Consider the following 22,071-nt stretch of genomic DNA (forward strand, 5'->3'; position numbering starts at 1 on the left):
CTGCCCCCACACCCGCCGTGCGTAACGCGTCAGCGCCCTTGCCCCGCCCAAGGGAGCGAGTCTGCCTTCACTGCGCATGCGGAAGCCGGTTCCACTCCCGTGCGCATGCGGGAGGGCGGAGCTTTAACGCACTCTGTACATGCCCAGCGGCAACGGTCTTGTTATTTCTTTTTTATTAATTTCTGAACTGAGTCCTAAGCAGTGAAAATGAAGACGTGGGAAAAAGCAGCTTTACAGATAGGCATGTATGCAGATGGTGCTCACTTTAGTCCTCAGCAAGGTAGAGGAGGAAAGGTTTCTTTTTATCTGAGACCCTGGAGAGCTGCTGCCAGTTAAGTGTAAAATGGATAGACCAGTGGCCTGACTCGGCAGCTTCCTATTTCAACTCTGGTCTTTAATCATGAGGACTAGAAACATTTTTAAGGGAAGAGTTATAGTTCAGTGGTGGAGCATGCTTTGCATGGTACCCATTCGCAATCTGAATGAACACCAATGCCCTCCTCACAAATACAGCTGTGTCATAATTTGAATCCTGTGTTTTCAGGGATAAGGCACAGCTCTTGAACATCAGAAATGCAAACTTTCTGCATACATGGTGAGCCCAAACTGCCAACTACTGCACTTTTGGGCACATCCCACCATCTCACAGCACCTAGAGAAAATAGGCTCTGACTGATACCTCTTAAGGGGAAGACAGGGCTGGGTCCACTGTGGCACTCGACAATGTTGCTGAACTACAACACTCATCATCCCTAGCAAGTGTGACCTAGGGCCACGGATGATGGGCATTATAGTTCTGCAAAATCTGGAGGGCCCAAGATTCCCTACACCTGGGCTAGACCAAGGCAGCCCTCCTACCCTGAAGGATGTCTTAGCTGTGACTGGCTACCCTGCAGAGCCAGCCAATAACTCTTCATTTATGTGAGGCTTGATCCTATGCTATGAAACTCCTCCTTTGTTCAATGGGCCTTACTCCAAAGTAAGCAGGCAAAGGATTGTAGCTTTCAATTGGCTGCTACCTCGGCAGTTCTTTCAGTCAAATGGGGTGGGCAGTGAAATATAAATAAAACAAAATAAGGTATCAAGCCTGGTGGACTTAGATTGATCATGTCCAGTGGAATCTTTTGAAGATCTCAAAAATCACGGAACACAAAAAGCAGGTAGTGAACATTTTGCCCTTTCACCATGGAAAAAATCTGTGAAAACACCATCACCTAGAGAGGGACCAATTTTAGAAAAGAGCTCATGCGCTGGAGCCGAATCTCCCTATCGTGACAAAGCCCAGCTGACAGCAGAAGGGTTCAGAGCCTCAGGTTACTCACACTGTATCTGTGACAATTAAATGGGTAAGAAATCCAGGACACAGCAACAGATACACAGCAGAAATAAGATATAGACCATCTCTCTTTAAAAGGCGATAGCTGATGAATGTGGGTCAATCTCACATTTATAACCCACAGAAAGATTCAAAGAGCTGCATGGATGTATATTTTTAAAAATGTGCCAGGTACCAACCCTTAGGTGCATTCAACTTGGGCAGCATTTAGACACGATCACTGCATGCCAATACCACTGCCTAACAGAAGGTGTCTTTGGAAACTTATGCTGAAGGCAGCAACCCCAGCAGCAGGAGAAATGGTTTTCACTGGTAGGACTGGAGGGACTGTAACTATCTGCAGTGGAAGTCTGGCGGGGAGTTTAGGCCTGGCATGCGGAACACATGTTGTTGGACTCCTAGGTCCCATAGCCTGTCAGCATGGCCAATGCAATGGTCAGGGCGGGTGATGCGAACTGTAGGCTCAACAGCATCCAGAGGGCCATAGATTGCCTGTTCTTGGTTAAAGTGTCCAACATCACAGTATGAAAAGCTTCCAAGAGAGCAAAATTGACCAAAAGTTGACCACAGCAGAATAGCAGGACAGTGGCCTAATCTAGGCACACATATCTTTTGTTCTTAAGTAAGAATAGACTTAAATTATGTGGTGTGAGCCAGAGAGTAAAATACTAATAATGTTTACTCAGAAGTATGCCTGGTTAGCATGGTGAGCTTCAGTGCAATCCTTACTTGTGTATCCAGAAGTGCCACACTGAGTTCAACGGGACTTTTTCCCAGGTAAGCATGCAGCTTAAGCCCTCTCACTATTAAAAATCCCTTCCTTCCTCTGTATGGTTGACTCTGTAAATTAAACACCCATCAGTGGACTAGGATGAGTCACTAAAATAAAAAGTAGATCAAGAAAGAATTAAGAGACGCCCCCCCCCAGCTCTGCCCTGCATTAAACACCATCAGTGTGAGGCCAGCTGATCCACTGCCCCTACAGCAAAGCACTTCAACCTGCTTTTTAGGGCTATATACGCTGTGTTGGAGCCAGGTCTACACCCCACACCCTTAAAAAAAATAAAGCTAGTTCTGCTCTCTTGTGACATGTAGGGACAGATCCGCTCATGGGATGGCTCAGACCCAAGTGGGAACAATTCCAAAAAAATTTTTTTTCATGCCCTGTATTAGAGGCCTAGTCTGGAAATGAGCAATGCTCCTCTGCCTTTCTCGTGGTGACAGGCTTCATCAAAACTTGGGAGAGCGACAGTTGTGCAAAACATATTTTATTAGCCGTCTCTCTGACATGAAAATCCTAGCCCTGGGTCTGCCCAGCAGAAGCCACCCCCGCACCCCCCTGCTCTGGGAAGGGCTCAGTTGCCCTTGCCATAGATGGCATCCAGAGAGTTCTGGGCACTTGTGACCTGCTGCTGCAGTCTCTGCTTTGTCGACTCGTTGGTGGCCTTTTTCAGCAGGGCCTTCATCTCCTCCACCACAGCCCGGTAGCCCGTCGTGTTGTGAAAGATGCGGATAGCCCGGTCTCCGCAGGAGGCCAGGAAGCGGCTGCTCACATCGAAGGCCAAGTCTGTGATGTGCTCGCCATGGACGCCCTCAAAGCGCTCCTCTTCCTCGCCATTCCGGGTATTGTAAACAAAGATGCTGGTCCTGCTGGAGATGGCCAGGGCTCGGGCGTCAGGGGACAGGGCAATGCGACAGGGCTCCGCCACCTGGCACCGACCTGTCAGGAGCAGGTACGGGTCCTGTTGCTTTTTGTATTCAACATCTGTGTCCCATAGTTTCCATGTTCCATCCTTTGAAACCGTTGCCATCCTGGGTTGGGGGGTGGGGTGGGGGAGGAAAGAAGACATTACCCTCCGGCTGAAGTCTTGAGCTGTAGAAGCTGCAGCTGTGGCAGAATGCCGCCTCAGGCTGAGAGGACGTCCCACTAAGTCTCCATCAGCTTCTTGCTGATGGCTGACTGGGTTCCTCACCTCTGCTTTACTACCTGTTTCCCCCTGGGTTTGGGGTGTCAGAGGCAAGCTGTGAAATTCAGCTTTGGTTTAAATTGTTACTCACCTGGCTGCCAATTCAATTGCTCACATTGGTGGTTTAATGCCCTAAATGATTCAGGTGCAAAACACCTGAAAGACTAGTTGCCTCCTTCCCTACAGATGCTCTTGGGTCAGCAGAGGGAGACCTCTTGGTAGTTCCTTCGCCTTTAGAGGCTTGGAGGGTGGTGGCCTGGGAGAGGGGCAGCCACTGAGCTGTGGAACTCCCTGCCACATCTGTTGCCTTCATTATACAGCTTTCAAAGGATGCTGAAGACGCACCTCTTTGCTACCCTGGCTTTTGACACCTGAGGTGTATGCTTTTAGGAGCCACCTTATTTTTATGGCTGTGACTTGTTTTCAGTCGTTTTAAATATTGTGTTTTAATGCTGTAACCAGTCCCAGGACCTTAAGGTGCAGGGCGGATAATAAATTAACTAACAACAACTACAACAGTCTGAAGCCATTTAGCATAGAAGCCTCATGAAATAACCAAACCAGGATGCTTGTCCCTGGGCATGGAGGACAGTGCTATGGTGTAACTTCAAATCTTGGAAGGAGGTTCCTTCTGGCTGCTTGGTTATAGGGGAGGAGATGCGGGCAAGAAGAGGCCAGTCCAAAGGACCTCCTGGCCACAGACACCCAGCGCAGCAGATAACCAGGAGTGCTCTTTGGAGGAGTCAGCAGGTGACAAACAGGACACAGAACTACCAGAGGGAAGTGCAGCTGGAAGAGGGTTCCTCACTTACCGCCTGGAGTCATTGGAGAAAGAGAAGGAATACACGCCAGCCGTGTGCCCCTTCAGCTCAAAGGCCCTGGTCACCTCCCGGAAGTCCCCACTCTTGCTGAAACACACCTCCCATACCTTCACGTCGGGAGTGAAGCCACACGATGCAACAAACCTGAAGGAAAGGGAAGCCATAAGGAAGGGAAGTGCCCTGTTATTCCCAAGCCAGGCTGTGCCAAATCAATTGCACCAACCAGCCTTGAAAGTTTCCTCTTCCCAGTTGCTCCAGACCACTCTTGCCTCATATTCCTGGGAACAGCACATGTAAGGCTTGTTCACATGTTACACTAAATGCATGTATAAGCTTTCTCTACACACATTCATGTGTTTGTGTGAAAGTGTATACCTGTTGATCTGCACAGCTCATCTCTTTTGCACACAGATTGTACATGTGTTGAAAGCAACCTGAGAAAAGTTCAATAGTATGTCTTGACTTTGTCTCCTTCATTGACTTTGCAAAGGCCTTTGACTGTGTCGACCACAGCAAACTATGGCAAGTTCTTAAAGAAATGGGAGTGCCTGATCACCTCATCTATCTCCTGAGAAATCCTAAGTGGGACAAGAAGCTACAGTTAGAACTGGATATGGAACAACGGATTGGTTCAAAATTGGGAAAGGAGTACGGCAAGGCTGTATATTGTCTCCCTGGTTATTTAACTTATATGCAGAATTCATCATGCGAAAGGCTGGACTGGATGAATCCCAAGCTGGAATTAAGATCGCCGGAAGAAATATCAACAACTTCAGCTATGCAGATGACACAACCTTGATGGCAGAAAGTAAGGAGGAATTAAAGAACCTTTTAATGAGGGTAAAAGAGGAGAGCGCAAAATATGGTCTGAAACTCAACATCAAAAAAACGAAGATCATGGCCACTGGTCCCATCACCTCCTGGCAAATAGAAGGGGAAGAAATAGAGGCAGTGAGAGATTTTACTTTTTTGGGCTCCATGATCACTGCAGATGGTGACAGCAGTCACGAAATTAAAAGACGCCTGCTCCTTGGGAAAAAGGCGATGGCAAACATAGACAGCATCTTAAAAAGCAGAGACATCACCTTGCCAACAAAGGTCCGTATAGTTAAAGCCATGGTTTTCCCAGTAGTGATGTATGGAAGTGAGAGCTGGACCATAAAGAAGGCTGATCGCCGAAGAATTGATGCTTTTGAATTATGGTGCTGGAGGAGACTCTTGAGAGTCCCATGGACTGCAATAAGATCAAACGTATCCATTCTTAAGGAAATCAGCCCTGAGTGCTCACTGGAAGGACAGATCGTGAAGTTGAGGCTCCAATACTTTGGCCACCTCATGAGAAGAGAAGACTCCCTGGAAAAGACCCTGATGTTGGGAAAGATGGAGGGCACAAGAAGGGGACGACAGAGGACAGGATGGTTGGACAGTGTTCTTGAAGCTACAAACATGAGTCTGACCAAACTGCGGGAGGCAGTGGAAGACAGGAGTGCCTGGCGTGCCCTGGTCCATGGGGTCACGAAGAGTCGGACATGACTAAATGACTAAACAACAACAAATGTCTTGACTTTGGTGAAGCATGTCAAAGTCTCCCATTATATTCTTGTTGACAGTGTGGTGTAGTGATTAGAGTGTTGAGCTAGGACCTGGGAGACCAGGATTCAAATTCCCACTTGGCCATGAAGCTCACTGGGTGACCCTGGGCTGGTCAATGCCTCTTAACCTAAGCTACCTCATAAGGTTGTTGTGGGGATTAAATGAGGGAGAGAACCATGTGTACCACCTTGAACTCTTTGGAGGAATATAAATGCAATAAATAAATAAGTTAGAAAAGGGGTGTTTGGACACTACTGAGGTTGGAGCCAAATGAAGCAACCGTACACTGGCGTGTGCTCATTGATGGCTGCTGTGTCTTAACTGTGTGTGTGTGTTTTGTGTGGAGTGCCACAGGGCTTTGTCCAACGCCTTGTGCTAATATTTTTTATAAATGATCTGGATCAGGGAGTAGAGAGAACACTCATCAAATCTGCCAATGACACAAAGCTAGGAGAGAGAGAGAGAGAGAGAGAGAGAGAGAGAGAGAGAGAGAGAGAGAGAGAGAAAGCTAACACCACCCTAGTTAGGCCACATCTGAATTCTGGACAACACATTTTAAGGAGGATACTGACAAACGTTCTCCTGAGGAAGGTGACTAGGATGGTGAGGAGTTTGGAAATCAAATCCTGTGAGTAACAGCTGAATGAGTTGAGTTTGTTTAGCCTGGAGAAGAGAAAACTCTCTCTCTCTCTGTATGTGTGGTGTGTGGTGTGTGTGTGTGTGTGTGTGTGTGTGTGTGAGAGAGAGAGAGAGAGAGAGAGAGAGAGAGAGAGAGAGAGAGAGAGAGAGAGAGAGAGAAGAGAAAGGGCAGCAGTCTTCAAATATCTGAGGAGCTTAGAAAATGAAGCAAACTTGTCTGCTGTTGCTCCAGAGGGCAGGACTGGGTCTACAGTGGGTGGAAACTTCAGGGAAGCAGATTTCTGCTCAATGTGAGGCGAAGCATCTTGAACATAAGAGGAATCTTGAGAATGAGACACAATGGGTTGGGAAACCACAGACCCTCTTTCACTGGAGGGATTTAAGTAGAGGCTGGGTTGTCATGTGGCAGGAAACCTGTTGTTGCCTCCTTCCTTGTAGACCCAACACCAATGAAGGTCTAGAGGACCTCCAAGGACCGTTCCAACTCGATGATTCTATTAACTCTTTGGCATTAGTTCACAGCTAACTCTGGGGACATGCCCTTGGTTTTCTTGGCTCATGGGGGAATACAAGCAACTGACTGCCCTGAGGGTAAGCAGGTGGTAGAGAGCAGCTCAGCTGCATAGCTGACACAACCCTTACCTTCCACATGGTGACACAGCTGAAAAGGTGTTGTTCATCTGGTTGGTGTTGATGGTGGCAAGGGCGTCCCCCTTCGTGTCCAAGATGAGGATGGTGGTGTCACTGAAGGCAACCATGATGTACTTCCCTGGGGCAGGAGAGACAAGAGATCAGTGGCAAAGAGCTGCTAGCCATGGTTAACCTTGAGATACCAGCTATGCACTGAATAACAACTGCAGCACTGCAAACACCCAGAAAGGAATGCCACTCAATATCATCTTTGAATATGGAGACATTTGGTATAAAGGGCAGAGGATAAGGCCAATGAAGATTATATATTAGAACTGTCATACACAGAATAAAATGAAAAGAAAGATTATATTCTCACTTGGAAGTTTCATAAAAGTATGTAAATGCTGTAAACAATGTTTCAACATGAATGGAAATTGCTAAGAGTACCGCTGATAATTAAGGGATAACTTTGGGTAACGCATTGTAATTGGAGATAATTTAAAATAGTTAATGCAGTAATATTAGAAGCCAAGGGCGCGGCGACAATGGTGAGTGGGAAATCATTTAATTAAAATTGAATTCATTTGGTATTCATTTGTAATAATTTGTGAAAACTGGGTTGTAACTTGGAAAATCAATAAAAAATAATTGGCAAAACACACACAAACGTCAGAAACCATGGGAGGGGAGAGGGCTTTTGTGCTCCAGACCTGCTTGTGGGTTTCTTACTGGGACACCTGGCTGGCCACTGTGAGGACAAGATGCTGAACCAGACAGGCCCTTGGCCTGATGCAGCTGTTTTTTTCTTAGGTTTTCATTGGCTCTCCCTGGCCAATTTAGCTCTGGGTACTTAGGAAGCCAAACCCTAGAAAAGAAAGAGAGCCCCCTCCCCTCTTCCATACCTGTGTCTGCGACTCCAATGTTGATGACGGGGGCTCTGTGCAGCTTTGGGAAGTCTTCTGGAAGTGCGGCGTATGTGAAGCTGCCATCTTCCTTCTTTGTCATTTTGAACAGCCTGAGGGTGTCTCCGTTGGCCAGCCACGCAATAAAGGCCCTGCTTGAAGAAAGGAGAGGCAGTGCCTGTAAGCAGCACAAGTACAAGCTGCTCCAACAGCCTCAGGCCATCCCTCAGCCCCAGATGCTTTACCAGTGTTTCCATTATTGCTCCTGGAAGTAAAGCTGGCTGGGTGTTGTATGGGCACCTGTGCTGTCCTCCTTCAGCATTCCCCTAATCAAACTCCAATGCCAGTTCAATGTTAACATAAGGCTGGCAGGGGACAAGAGTAGTGAGGAAGAAGCTTGACAACAGGCCCACTCCATCTCTGCCGTTACAGCAAAGGAGGACAGTGGCTTGGACCAGCAGTAGCAGACCTGGGCAGGTGGTCAGCACTGACACCCCCTACTCCAGGATAGAATTTACTAACCCTGGTTTGTAGGAATTGACCTCCTCCCCACCGTCACTGCTTGGAATGAGCTAGTTTGCAAAGTTCGCTAAGTTAGTTCCAAAATCTTTGAGCTACACCTCCTGCAATTGCTGGCTGAACAGAATGTGAATTACATTTGTTGTGGGGTAGAATTTCGAACAGTTTTTATTTCACAGTCATTCCCTTATGTGTGTATCTTCCCCTCGTTAAGACTTTTTGGACCTTTAAGCTTAAATATAATAATTGCTGGGAAAAACAAACTAAACAGATCACATTCCACTGTGGTTTTGAAAAATGTTTCCTTACTCTTCTTAAATATATCTTATACTTCAGCACAGCAGCTTGTAACATTCTGAAGGCTGTGGTTTTTGGTTTTTGGTGTTTTTTTTGCAGAGAATCATTTGGACCAACGAAATGACTGTGAACTGAACTGGTTCATTTTGTAAGGAGACAGACATGAACTGGAATCAGTTGCTTTGGGGCATGCTGAACTTGAACTTAAACTAGCTCTAGCTACTAGCTCCTTTTTTAAAAAGGGAAGATGACTCCACCGATCAACCTGAGCTGCCGGTAATTCTAATCTGCCCTCCCCATCTTCTTGGAAAGGATCAGCTAGTCTGCAATTTCAGTTGTAAAGAGGAGGAGGAGAGCTAATTGTCCCATGTCCAGGCACAGCCTCCCCACCTGGAGTCCGGGTAGAAGCGGACCAAAGTGGCATGGTCCAGCTCTACGTTGGCTCGCATGCAGCGGTGCTCCCGCTCCAGGAAGTCCTTGGTGCTCCAGATGCGGACGGTGCGGTCATCAGAACAGGACGCCAGGTACTTCCCATTGCTGCTGAAATCCAGGCAGGTGATGCTCCCGCTGTGGCCCTGAAAAATGCAAAGAGGATCAACCTTTGGCCTCTCAACAAGCTGAAAGTGGAAAGGAATACAGAGGTGCTCCATCCTGGGGCACAGGGAGCGAAGAGCTGGTTGCCATGCTACAAAAGTGTTTGTTTGTTGATTTGATTTACATCCCATCTCTTCTCCAAAGAGCTCAAAATGGTGTACATGGTTCTCCCCCTCATTTAATTCCCACAATAACCTTGTGAGGTAGGTTAGGCTGAGAGGGGCTGACTGGACCAGGGTCAGCAAGTGAGCTTCATGGCTGAGTGCAGATTTATACCCTTGTCTCCCAAATCCTTGTATGATATTCTAACTACTACACCTCTCAGGTCATAATCTTCCCCACTACTGTGAGTTTTTGCATGTCTAATCAACTGGCTCTTATATTTTTCTGCAACGTGCATGCATGTATGTGAGGAGAAAGAAGGATCCAGTATTTCCAAAAGCCCAGAAGGGTTCTGAAGGGGCAAACCCCATCACTAGATAAAGACCAACTGGAAGGGCATCTGCTTTGCATGCAGAAGGTTCAATTCCTGGTATCTCCAGGTAGGGCTGGGAGCAACTCCCAGTCTAAAAACCCTGGACTAGCATGGCCAATCAATGCAGGCAACACTGAGCCAGATAGGTCTCTGACTTGGTATAAAGGTAAACTTCCTACATAAGATTAGCCCACTCCTTTTCCCGCGAAACACAGAACACAAGCTGTAGCCTGCCAGGCCTCACTTTGAGTGCCGAAGCCAGGAGCGGGTGGGTGAAGTTGTGTTGCTGGGGCTTCTCTTTGCGGATCCGCTGAAGCTGCTTCTGCTTCTTTGGGACTGATGTTTTGCTGGCTGCTTCACTGTTCACATCCTGATCTACAGAATACAATTGAAGAAAGTCTTATTTTAAAAACAGGTAAGACGGACTAGACAATCAGCATTCTCCCAGAATTTAGAAGAGCAAGGCCAGATGCAGGACCATTTTTTCGAAATAGATTGTAAGACTCCAAATGTAATAACATAGCTTGAAAACACAACTTGCAATGCTATGAAAAAGCCAATAATCTACACAGCTGGAGAAGGCTCATATCTGCTTTGTCTGCAGAAGCTCTTAGGAACAATCCCTGGTGTCTCCAAGTAAGGCTGGAAAAGGCTCCCCATCTGAAACCCTGGAAAGCCACTGCCCGCTGGTGTTCGCCATACTGAGCTAAATTATATGAAACTTAGTCCAAATTATGTAATTATATTGAATTTCACCTAAATTGTATTTATATCACAACAAAACACATAATTGACAGAAACTATATTATGCAACCAATATAACTGAATATTGCGGGGCACGGGTGGTGCTGTGGGTTAAATCACAGAGCCTAGGACTTGCTGATCAGAAGGTTGGCGGTTTGAATCCCCGCGAGGGGGTGAGCTCCCGTTACTCAGTCCCTGCTCCTGCCAACCTAGCAGTTCAAAAGCACATCAATGTGCAAGTAAATAAATAGGTACTGCTTCGGTGAGAAGGTATTGGCTCCCTCGGCCAATAAAGAGAGATGAGCGCCGCAACCCCAGAGTCAGTCACGACTGGACCTAATGGTCAGGGGTCCTTTTACCTTTATAACTGATTATTATATATGAGGCACTGCTTTCATCCTGAAATTTTGGCACGACTCAGCCTAGCGGCCCATTTTACAGCTGGGGCAAAGTGAGGACTCCCGAAGGGGGTGTGGCTCGTCTTAAGCCCCGCCCCTCCTCGTCTCGCGCTCTCACCGTCGATCGTGACGGGCTCCGTCCCCTTCCGGCTGGGTTCCGCCTCCTCCGTCCTCCGCCTCAGCAGGACCAGCACCAGCCAGAGAACGAGGCCGCCGAGGACCAGCGACAGCCCCGCCAGCCACGCCGAACCCGGCACAGCCGCCGCCTCCATCTTCCCTACCGCCGCCGCCGCCTTCTCGCCTCAGCCACCTCAGCGCGCGGGACCAAGGCCGACGGGGACGCGCGCGCCACCGCCACCGACCAATGGGTGGCGAGTTCCGCCGCGTGCGCGTTCGCTGGCCGCTGTCAGTCATGCGCCGAAGCGGTTCTAAGGCGGAGGGGCGCGCGCGCAAAAGTAGCCTTCGCGGGATTGGCTACGCACTGTGCACGGATTGGGCCGCAAAGAGGATTCGGGTCTAGAGGAGGCAGAGAAATTGCGGTTACCATTAAACTTCGTTTGGGGGGGGGGCGGGGTGGGTTCCTCGTCCTTTTCTCCCCGAGGGGAAGAAGACACAGCTGTCCATGTATACTTGAATGAATGGCGATATCCATGATTTTAAAGCTTCATTCGTTTTAATACGCACACACATCTCTATGCCGCCTATCATGTTACGATTTCCAGGCGGGGTTCAAAAAAGACATGCAAAATGTATATAGCAAATAAAATGTCACTCCCAGCCCGCAAACGCTACAAGCCATTATTGATTGATTTTACTTGGGGAGGGGTGGTTTTTATAATTTTAAACTGCGAGCTCTTTTTATTGAAATTAGTTGGGGAGACTTTGATTCTAAAATTCCTTATACGTATTTTTGGTCTCTCGTGGCGTTGCATGCCGCTTTGCGGAGAAGTATAGTCCTCTATCTGAAGGGCTACCCGACCCCCAAGGGAAACATCCCGGAAGGGAAGGGGGGAGAGGTGCTTGGAGTCGCAGGCGGTCGGATCGCCACGTGTCCTGCTACGTTAACAGAGGACAGTCGAGCCTCCGCTATGAAAGGCTACCCGATTCAAGCCCGGTTTAAAGGTGAAGACCGCCTTTGGAATCTCTTATGAGAAGCGATTCCGAAAACAGATACTGTACACGAAGGGGCTTGCTGCAGTCCACAGTGGGCAGCAGATCAAGCAACCGCACTTCATGTATTTATTATATCCCACCATTTTTCTCCAAGGAGTTCAAGGTGACGTGCATCGTTCTCCTTCCCCTTATGTTAATCCCCAAAACAACCTTATAAAATAGGCTGCGATGTAGTGTGATTGTTCCCCCCCCCCAAGGTGGGGGGCGATGGGCAAGAGGCCCATCTCGCCCACCAGAAAAAGCCTCTTTACCCTTGACTTGCACTCACAGGCTCATTCAAAGAACCAAGACGGCAAGAATACAATTACACAACATGTTACAGCCTATGCAACACCTCCATAGCCTCCGGGTAAAGAAAATCGAGTGTGATAAACACACCGCCTTTGTCTCGATTCGGTCCGCAACCCTCTTGATCAAATGGGAAATTCAGCTGGAAGGGAGGAAGAACCCGGAAATCGGCTATCCAGGAAGTGGGATGGCCCTCCCAACAATTCTCTCTTAAATTCTGCAGCCCCGACCGCTTCTGTGTCGCACGACTGTGACGTAGAAGACAAGCGCGCAAGCATGGCGGCCAGCGGCAAGAGGCCCGAGCATCGCGGCCCCCCAGAACTAGTAAGCGAGACAAGGAGGGGAGAGGGAGGCGGGGGCGAGGACTCTCAGGGGCCGGTGGAGCGTTCGTACCTGTAAGCCCCCAGGACCAAGAATTGAGCCTCCAAGCACAGAGACAGTCTACCTTGCCTCCATGTCTTGCTGCTAGGGTGCTTCCTTCCATCCTCCTTGGAGCCACCTGGGTTCCAATATGGGAAACAGAAGACGACTAGGTGTCAGCTATATCGGTCTATGCCGACCTGGTGTCCTCCAGATGGTTTTGGAGTACAGCACCTGTCAGCCAGACTAATGGACGTTGTAACACAGTTCACTTAGAGGGCACCAGGTTGCCGACTGAGTTGTGTGGTGGTGGGGAATATATATCTCTTTTTTATGAGCCGAGAAATTCCTCAGTTGCTGTTAACTCTGATCATCAGAAAGAACTTCCCATGTCAGAAGGCAGTCCATCTTGTGAAAATGAAGCTGAATGTTGGAAGATTCAGGGCAGACAAAAGGAAGGAGTAGCTCACACAGTGCCTGTTTGAACTATGAAACTCATTCCCACAGGACGCAGCAATGGCCACCAACTTGAATGGCTTTGAAAGAGGATTGGACAAATTCATCAAGGCCACTCGTGATGATGGCTGTGCTCTGCCTGTATGGTCTGAGGCTTCTGAATACCAGTTGCTGGAAGCCACGGGAAGAAAGAGTTGCTGTTGCGCTTACGTCTTGCTTGTGGGTTTCACTTTGGAGCATCTAGTTCACCACTGGGAACAGAATGCTTGACTAGATGGGCCATTGGCCTGATCCTGCAGACTCTTATGTTCTTGTTAGTCAGATCCATAAGGGTGCTTACATTCTTTCTTCAATGCAACCCCCCATTTCTCTTTCTTTTCCCAGTTCTACGATGAGACTGAAGCCCGAAAATACACACACAAGTAAGGCAGCCTTGGGCTGAGGAAAGCAGCTAATCTCTTTATTGAACCTATTTGTTTAAAGAGCTTTTAAAGCATGTCTTAAAACAGTGGTTTTCAAAGTGGGCGGTGCCTCCTGGGGGTGCTCTAAGAGGCAGGGTCCTTGCAGGTGTAAAAATGGATGGAGGAAAAATGCGTAGAGGATGTCTTTGATTTAAAAGAAAGACAAGGTGACTGTTTTGGAGGTAGTAGCTTAACCGTGACAGCTGTTTTTGAGGAGCAGGACATATGGAGGAGTTGTGGTCTGTGAATAAAAGGTAAAGGACCCCTGACAGTTAAGTCCAGTCGCAAACGACTCTGGGGTTGCGGTGCTCAGCTCGCTTTACTGGCCGAGGGAGCCGACGTTTGTCTGCAGACAGTTTTTCCAGGTTGTGTGGCCAGCATGACTAAGCTGCTTCTGGCTGCTAGTAATCCAGTCCCCAACAATTGTCAGTGGGTGTCATCTCCCCCATCCATACCGACAGACACTTTCCCTCCCTACTGCATGGCATTGGTGTGATATGGCTTTTGTCTTGTCCACCTTAACATTGGAACACCTATTTTACCACTTAAACATCTGGGATAGATGCAATGCCTGTGTATATTCTCCCACTCCCCTACCCCACCCCACTCAAGCTGCCTTGCAGACATCCAAGAGGAGCTGAGGTTTCTTCACTGCTTGTTTTGGGGCATTTTCATTCTCCAGCTCTCGGATGATCGAGATCCAGTCGCAGATGTCTGAACGGGCTGTGGAGCTGCTGGGTCTCCCGGAGGACCGGACCTGTTTCTTGCTGGATGTTGGGTGAGCTTGCTGCGTTGTACCTTTAAGTGTGTCGCTGCTTCTTTCTCTAAACTGCTGGCGTGGGAGGGTCAGGCAGCTTCTTTTTTGCACCCAGCTTCCAAAAGTCAGTTTTGGTCTTGTCATTCTTATGTAGGAGGCTATACTTATTCCAGACAGTAAGTTTGGATTGGGGTGCTGAATAGTTAAGGAGCCTGTCCATCATGGGAACATAAATACAAAGAAAAGTCCTTCTTCAGTTAAAGCTATAGAATTCACTCCCTTTAGAAGTAGGGTTGGACACCAGTTTCGATGGCTGTGGAAGAGGATTCAGCTATCAAATGGCTACTGCCCCTGATGGCTACAATCTCATTTTACCCTTGGAAGCAGTATGCTGGAAGACTCACAAGCTGGGAGAGTGCTGCTGTGCTTAGGTTCTGCTTGTGGGTCTCCCAGTTGGAGCATCTAGTTGGCCACTGTGTGCACAGGATGCTGGGCTAGATGGACCATTGGCTTGATTCAGCAGTCTCGTGTTCTTATGGAACTCCTTCCCACTGGAGGTTGTGATGGTTGCCTACTTAAGAGGCTTTAGAGGGGGATTAGACAAAATCACAGAGGATAAAACGGCTGTTGAAGGCCATTATGGATATGCTTTACCTCCATGGTCAGGGGCAGCAATGCTTCTGAATACCAGTTGCTGGGAACCTTAGGAAGGGAGAGTTCTGTTGTACTCAGGTCCTGCTTGGGGGCTTCTCAGAATAGGCATCTGGTTGGCCACTGTGAGAACAGGATGCTGGACCAGATGAGCTCCCTTTGGGCTGATGCAGCAGCCACAGGGCTCTCCTTTCAGTAAGCTGCCTTATGCTGAGCCAGACTTGTGGTCTGTCTAGTCCAGATGTTGGGCAAAGAAGGTGATTTCCCATCCCCAGTTCTGTGAAAGGGGCTTGGGCAAGTGCTATTGAATGCCTGAATCCTGTTTGGCTCCTGCTAAGAGATGAAAACCAGTCGGCGTTTCATTATTTCTTAACCTGTACTGCTCTTCTGGTCAGGTGTGGCTCTGGTCTGAGTGGTGATTACATCTCCGAGGAGGGACACTATTGGGTTGGCATGGACATCAGCTCTGCCATGTTGGGTGAGTAGAACTTTTCCCCATCCATTACAAGATATGCATTTGAATCCTACATGTGTGTCCACTTGGCCAGCATATGCTAATGGAAAGGGGTCTCTGAGATGTGTATTTTTAATAATACCTATATTTCCTTGTAATTATTGTCTCTTCCCTATTAAAGTCCTGCCTGTTTTCCATTTCATTTAGTCTGTTTATTTGGTAGTTTAAAGGGTATAATTCTAGCTAGCTAACTTACTATTGTCTGTGTGGAACCCATTCTTTTACAGGAGCTGTTTATTAAATCTTGCTGGTAACTAGATTACTTGTGCTGACCTTTATAGTAAATACTAGTAGCTCAGGTTGTCTCCTTGATGCCTTCCAGGACCTGTTTGAAATAAGAACTACTGTAGATAAGGAAAGTTCATTTAGGAGTATGTTTTATATTGAGTGATGCCAACCGTACCAATACCATGAGCTACAATAATAAACATGCAAAAAGTTCAGATTGACACCCTTATTTGCACACCCCTTTGGCTTGAGGCGTCCTGCATTGGACTGGTCAAAACTGGCAGGAATGGTAAAACCCTCTCGCACTCTTAATCCTGCACAGATGTAGCTGCAGAAAGAGAAGTGGAGGGTGACTTGATGCTGGCAGACATGGGCCAGGGCATCCCCTTCCGGCCAGGAACCTTTGATGGCTGCATCAGGTAGGAGAACTTGGCTGGGAGCTTCACTCACCAGCAAATGCAGAATGAGATTCCACTGAGAAAAGTCATTGAGGACAGGCGTTTCCTTTCTGACCAGCTGACCAGACTCCCCATTTTCCCTCCTTGCAGTATTTCTGCAGTGCAGTGGCTATGCAATGCTGACAAGAAGACGCACAGCCCCCCAAAGCGGCTGTATCGGTTTTTCTCAACGCTCTATACTGCTTTGGTAAGGGCTTCCCAAACCTGCTTCTTCCAAACCATCTGTGAGGGGAAAGGATATCACAGTATTCCTTGTACATTTTACTTGTGCAGGTTCAACTATATGTTGGCAAGTTGGAAGCGCTCTTGCTAGATCTCATGGGAAGCTGGATTGTCCTGTGAGGTCTGGGACTGATCCTGGGATTGCATTGGAATGTGGGGGAGAAGGGACCAAAGAGGGAGGGGCCCCCTTCTCAATAATCCAAATGTGCCCACAGGCCTAAGAAATTTAGAGACTCCCGACAGAGAGGCTTGGCCAGGTAGCAGGATGCTGCATAGGCTGTTTTTGATTGTCCTTTCCTCCTACAGGCCCGAGGAGCCCGTGCCGTCCTCCAGCTGTACCCAGAAAACTCTCAGCAGGTATGTTTCATGTGGGATCCGTGGGGTGGAGTGGGGGTAGGCCTGGCACAGCCAGAGGCCCAGAGCTGCCCGGGACAGGCTGAAGGAGGCTTTTGGAGGTGGAGGCTCTGGATAGATCCGCAAGGGCCTGCTGCTTTTGGCTCGGTGCTGTGCCTGGAGATCTGACACCCCCAAGGACTCTTTGGGGGCTCATATAGGAGTTGGTTTGCAGGGGCCTGGTGTCATTGGCACTCTTTGGCATGCAGCCTGCCTTTTCCCACAAGTTGATGGTGTTTAGGGAAGCCGGATGAGACTCTACTGGAATTTATTTGCATTTCTACTTCACCCTTTTCTCAAAGTTGGCGTACATGGTTCTCCCCTTCCTCATTCATAGAGGAGAAGGCTGTCAGTGGCTACTAGCCATGCTACTAGAATACATCTCTCAGGGATTCTTTAGCTATCATTCCTGCACTACAGGGGGTTGGACTAGATGACCCTTGGTGTCCTTTCCAATTTTTTGATTCTTCCTCATGCCTGACTATGTGTGGCCTTAGCTGAAGTTGTGGCTCCTAATCCCCAGTCAGGTAGAGAGAGAGAGACAAAGAATCAGGAGTTAAGGATGGGCAGGGTTGGCATGCTAAGGAGGTCCCATTAGAAGAGGGAGCCCCCTGCCCTGGCTGCTCAGACTCACCTGTCTTCTATTTCTCCTGCCAGCTGGAACTCATCACCTCCCAAGCCATGAAGGCCGGCTTCACAGGCGGCATGGTGGTTGACTACCCCAACAGCGCCAAAGCCAAGAAGTGAGTCCTCTTCCATTTGGAGACCAGGGAGGGCTCCTTGTTCTGCCTTCCATGTTGTCGAGAGGCTTTTGCAGGGCCAGAGCAATGCAGGGAGGTTGCCAGAAACTGACTCTTTCAGTGCTGCCCTGTCTGTGATGGCGAGCAATCTGACATGAGAGACACTTTTGAATCCTGTGTATACCAAACCTGGTAGTCATGGAGGCCTCTAAGGAAAAGGTGGCACCCAAAGATATCTAGCTCACTTCTGTGTGACCGCTGACTTCCTTGAGGCTTTAATTGAGGCCTCTCCTTTCCCGGGCAAATCACTCAGAAAGGCGTTTCATCTTCCGACTGCTCTTCAGCTGGAGAAAGCAGCCTCCTGGAGTGGACAGCTAAGGAAAAACTTTTCTGGCAACATTGGAAAGCAGCTACTGATGAGGGTTGACAGTCAAGGGCAGGCTAGTAGCTCCTCTCTGAATAAAGTAACTCCTTGTGGTCTGCCAGGAGGACTTGGTGCACAAGTACCTCCTTAAAGAAATATACGTTCTCTTTTTTCAGATTTTCATTATTTTGTGTCTCTTTCCCCCCCAGGTTCTTTCTCTGTCTTTTTGTTGGTGCAGCAGATGCGTTGCCAAAGGTAGCAATCTGTGGGGCTACTGGGGGTGGGCCAGGGGGTGCACCAGAGATGCAGGAGAGGGTTTGCTCTGAACGATAAAAGCAGCTGCATCGCTCTGGTTTTCTCCTCTCCCCTGAGGCAAACTGATGTGCTCTGTGTGTGTGTTTTTCCGCTTTCCCCCGGCAGGGTCTTGGCACAGAATGCAGTGATCAGGAGACTGCGAGGGCAAAGTTTACCAATGAAAGGTACTGAGTCAGAGTTGGGAGAGGCCTGGGGCCACAGAGACAGTGCTGTTCACCTTGAATTGGGGAGGCTGTAGGGGACCTGGAGGAAGGGTGAACGTGCTGTCACAGCTTAACTGCATGAAATCATGCCACTTTTTAACATAGGGAATTTACAGTGGTACCTCAGGTTACAGACTCCACTTACCCAGAAATAGTACCTCGGGTTAAGAACTTTGCTTCAGGATGAGAACAGAAATCACGCAGCAGCGGCAGCGGAAGGCCCCATTAGCTAAAGTGGTACCTCAGGTTAAGAACATTTTCAAGTTAAGAACAGACCTCCAGAACGAATTAAGTTCTTAACCCGAGGTACCACTGTATTGATAACCATAACCTAAGAAGAGTCTGCTGGGTCAGGCCAATGGCCCATCTAGTCCAGCATCCTGTTCTCAGTAACCAACCAGATGCCCCAACTGGGAAACCCACAAGCAGGATTTAGGCACAAGAGCCCTCTCTCCTCTGGCCTCAGTCTCTCAACCTTGCAATGGGAACAATGGTGGTATAGCACAATAAAATTCAAACCACTAACAATTAATTGCACATTTGTTCAAAATCCAGTTCAAGACAGATGAATCTGATCCTGTGATAACAGCTTTTCAAAGTCTGATTGACACCTCCTATTCCCCTCTAGGTTATCCCCACCCCCTGCCAGGGGTCGCTACTTCCTGCTTTGGCAACCACTGATCTAAAGCAATTGAGCTGCCCTTTCTGGACTCTGTAGGCTTTGGACACACCCCATCAGCAAATGTCTCCCCCCTTGCAGCTGCCTAAGGCGAGACCCATCCTCTGCAGCTTGGGGGACAGACAGAGAGTAAGAGCCAGAGGTTTTTCATCGTGGCACCGGAAGCTCCTGGTGGCCATGTTTTCCTGCCTCATACAGCCTGCCCTGCAAGTGTCACAGCCCTCCTATGAGAGCCCAGCAAATTCCCAGAATAGCAGGCCAAAGATTGTCATATATGGTTTTAGTGGCATTTGTTGTTTTTTAAAACCTGTGGTGGTTGCCGGAGGGCATACTCCTAAAACATTTCACTGGCAGTATAGTGATCCATTTATTTTTAAAAGTGCCCCTTGGCCAGTCAGTGGCAGGACCGATACGGTGGTGGTGGAGACAGGGGCCGGTTCCTGACTTCACCCTTGTTCTCTTCCAAGGACACGGTTCAAGAACATCAAAGGGAAGTCTGCAAAGAAGAGTCGGGACTGGGTCTTCGAGAAGAAGGAACGGAGGAGGCGGCAGGGCAGGTAAGCCTGGCCTCTCCATCCTGGGTGTGTGGGGCCACCCTTGGGTGCAGGCAGGAGGTCTGGGGTGGTTAAACTTTCGTGAAGGAAGCAGGGGTTGCATTTTCCCTCCATTTGTGGGCCGCATGCGTTCAGCGGCTGTGGTTATTGTCATGGATTTTTGGCCATTTAGGATTTGAAACACAGCTTTATCAGCTTAAGCAGGGGAAGTAAATTCCAAAGGCCTCTAAGAGCAGGCCAAATTTTTACAAGCTTGCAAATGAACACATCAGAGCACACACAGAATTTCAAGGCACGTAACAGGCAGAAGTTGCCATTAGGTTTCAGGCAATGACTGTCAGGCAGAGCAAAAAGTAACATCCCAGGCTACAGAGAGGAAAAGTAAGGCCCTATAAAAATAATTAGCAAATTCCTTCACACATCTTCAGAGACCCGGGCTACTTTTTTGCAGCAACCCCTCACCAACATTAAAACCATTTTTGCTGCCTATACTCCCCTTCCTTTCTACTGTCTATCCATCTTAAGCTATGTACCAGTGTGTCTATTAAGATGTTCTCCAGGAAACTATCCCCCACACCCTTGCACATGCACACACAAAAATACACCCTTCCTCAGCTTAGGATGAGGGGTTTCCCCCTCCTGCCCTGCTTATCAACCAATTGATCTAATGGATTGGGAAAGGAGCAATTTGCAGCCCCTAGAAGCCACCCAACATTTTGCCTTGCGGGGGCTGAGGGTGGCCCCCTCCCAGAGTAATCCATTCATTTATTTCTTTCACAAAATTTATACACAGATTGATCATTTTTTAAAAGCCCTCAAAGTAGTTGCCCCCCCCCAATAAAATTAACAGCAACAATTGAAGACTTTTTGAAAAGCTAAAACAATAGGCTGAAAGCAGATTAAAGCTTGCATTGACTTTTTAAACATCTGGGTAGGCCTAATGTGCATGTCTGAGATCACTAGGCAGGGAGTTCCAAAGTGCAGGTGCTGCCACTGTAGAGTTCTTACAGATGCAGAATGGGTATTACATGGCATCTGTAAGAGTGCCCGTTCTGGTGACTGAAGCAGTCAAGTGGATGTATATGGGGTAAAGTGATACTATAAGTAAAAAGTTCCCAAGTTGTTAAGCACTTGACTAATACCTTGAACCTGGCCAGGTAGCGAATGGGCAATCAGATGCTGACAAGGTAAATATAAAGATGATCAAATCCTTCCTCCTTGCTCACATAACCCTGTTACCCTTCTCTCTTTCACACTACCCCTGCAGGGATGTCCGGGCAGACACTAAGTACACCGGCCGGAAGCGGCGGCCTCACTTCTGATCGCAGCGCTGTTGATCGGACCCCTCCTTAATGGCATGGAGCATTTCGGCACCAGTCTGCGGCCTCTAAAGAGGGATGTGATATCAGCCATGGGATTTTCACGCGGGACACTTGACTCCCTCCAGACTGGGACCATCCTTTCACCAGATCCAGCAAGGAGTGCTTTGAAGAGACAGAAGAGTAGCATCTGCCCAATTTTGCTGCGGGGGGTCCTTCTGCCTGCTGCAAGACGGTGGCTCGTCTTTTCCAGAGCCCTCCATCAGGCACTGGGGAGATAAGATTCCCATTTGCTAGAAAAGAGTCGGGCTAAAATGCTTTGAAACATAGGGTAGAAGGTCTGGGGGGGGGACATTTGACCCCCCCCCCGATGTTGCTGAACTACAACAACCATCATCCCCGACAGATGGGAGTTTGAGTCCAGGAATATCTGGAAGAGGGCTGCAGATATTTCCCACCCAAAGACAGAAAGCTTTGTGGCAGCGGCTATTAAAATACTTTAAAAAGAAAACCTTTCCTGAGATGGTGGGTTGCTAGATCAAGTGGGGCTGGCTGTATGCAGGGATCTCTGTGCTCAACTTCACCCCCTGCCCTCGATTCGCAGAAGCCACTCTGCCTAGCTGCAGTGTAAGGGGTGCAGGGATCCTGTGGCCCACAAAGCGTTGCTGGAACACTCCCATCAGTCCTGAGTGGTATGGCTGATGGACAGAGGGATGCTGGGAAATATAGGCACAGCAGGGTCTAGAGGACCACAGGTTCCCTGCCCTTGAAACACAGACCTATGGGTGCGAGGAATCCTATTCGGAATAAGTTATCCAAACCGCTCCTTCTCCCCTATCAACTTTTTGGAAGCAGCTCTGCTCCTTTGGGCACATAAAACATTTAAAGTCGCATGGAGAAAACCACACTGCCTGGGTGCATAGTGTGCATGTAGGCCTCTCAGCTGCCAGAAAAGCTGAGCTCTCTATGCTAAAGGTCCTAGTCTTCATAGGAAACAAATAAGTGTGAAAAACACCCA

At 48.4% G+C, this 22,071-nt stretch overlaps 2 protein-coding genes across 2 annotated transcripts; one reads left to right on the forward strand and one right to left on the reverse strand.

Annotated features, from left to right (window-relative positions):
* Nucleotides 1-2,588: 2,588 nt before the first annotated feature.
* TBL2 (transducin beta like 2) lies at nt 2,589-11,240 on the reverse strand. Its single transcript, XM_081889567.1, has 7 exons — nt 11,037-11,240; nt 10,021-10,151; nt 9,098-9,282; nt 7,892-8,043; nt 6,999-7,125; nt 4,116-4,268; nt 2,589-3,148 (listed from the first exon to the last, which is right to left on the reverse strand). The coding sequence occupies exons 1-7, from the start codon at nt 11,188-11,190 to the stop codon at nt 2,692-2,694; spliced, it is 1,359 nt and encodes a 452-aa protein (XP_081745693.1). The 5' UTR covers nt 11,191-11,240; the 3' UTR covers nt 2,589-2,691.
* A 1,345-nt stretch (nt 11,241-12,585) lies between these two features.
* Nucleotides 12,586-21,563, forward strand: BUD23 (BUD23 rRNA methyltransferase and ribosome maturation factor). Its single transcript, XM_081889570.1, has 12 exons — nt 12,586-12,703; nt 13,580-13,617; nt 14,339-14,434; nt 15,460-15,542; nt 16,129-16,225; nt 16,355-16,451; nt 16,793-16,843; nt 17,537-17,622; nt 18,193-18,238; nt 18,404-18,462; nt 19,648-19,737; nt 21,002-21,563. The coding sequence occupies exons 1-12, from the start codon at nt 12,656-12,658 to the stop codon at nt 21,054-21,056; spliced, it is 846 nt and encodes a 281-aa protein (XP_081745696.1). The 5' UTR covers nt 12,586-12,655; the 3' UTR covers nt 21,057-21,563.
* The last annotated feature ends 508 nt before the right edge of the window (nt 21,564-22,071 follow it).

This window comes from Podarcis melisellensis (genome assembly GCF_964234715.1).
Source record: "Podarcis melisellensis genome assembly, chromosome: 15".
NCBI lineage: Eukaryota > Metazoa > Chordata > Lepidosauria > Squamata > Lacertidae > Podarcis > Podarcis melisellensis.

Excerpts from the sequence above, each read along its gene's own strand:
- TBL2 (XM_081889567.1), bottom strand. The coding sequence starts at position 11,190 with ATGGAGGCGGCGGCTGTGCCGGGTTCGGCGTGGCTGGCGGGGCTGTCG. Across the intron at positions 7,126-7,891 it reads CATTGGAGTCGCAGACACAG|GGAAGTACATCATGGTTGCC; the intron begins GTATGGAAGAGG and ends CTCCTGCCCCAG. Across the intron at positions 3,149-4,115 it reads TTCTCCAATGACTCCAGGCG|GATGGCAACGGTTTCAAAGG; the intron begins GTAAGTGAGGAA and ends CCCCCAACCCAG.
- BUD23 (XM_081889570.1), top strand. The coding sequence starts at position 12,656 with ATGGCGGCCAGCGGCAAGAGGCCCGAGCATCGCGGCCCCCCAGAACTA. Across the intron at positions 14,435-15,459 it reads TGTTTCTTGCTGGATGTTGG|GTGTGGCTCTGGTCTGAGTG; the intron begins GTGAGCTTGCTG and ends TCTTCTGGTCAG. Across the intron at positions 18,463-19,647 it reads GCAAAGTTTACCAATGAAAG|GACACGGTTCAAGAACATCA; the intron begins GTACTGAGTCAG and ends TTCTCTTCCAAG.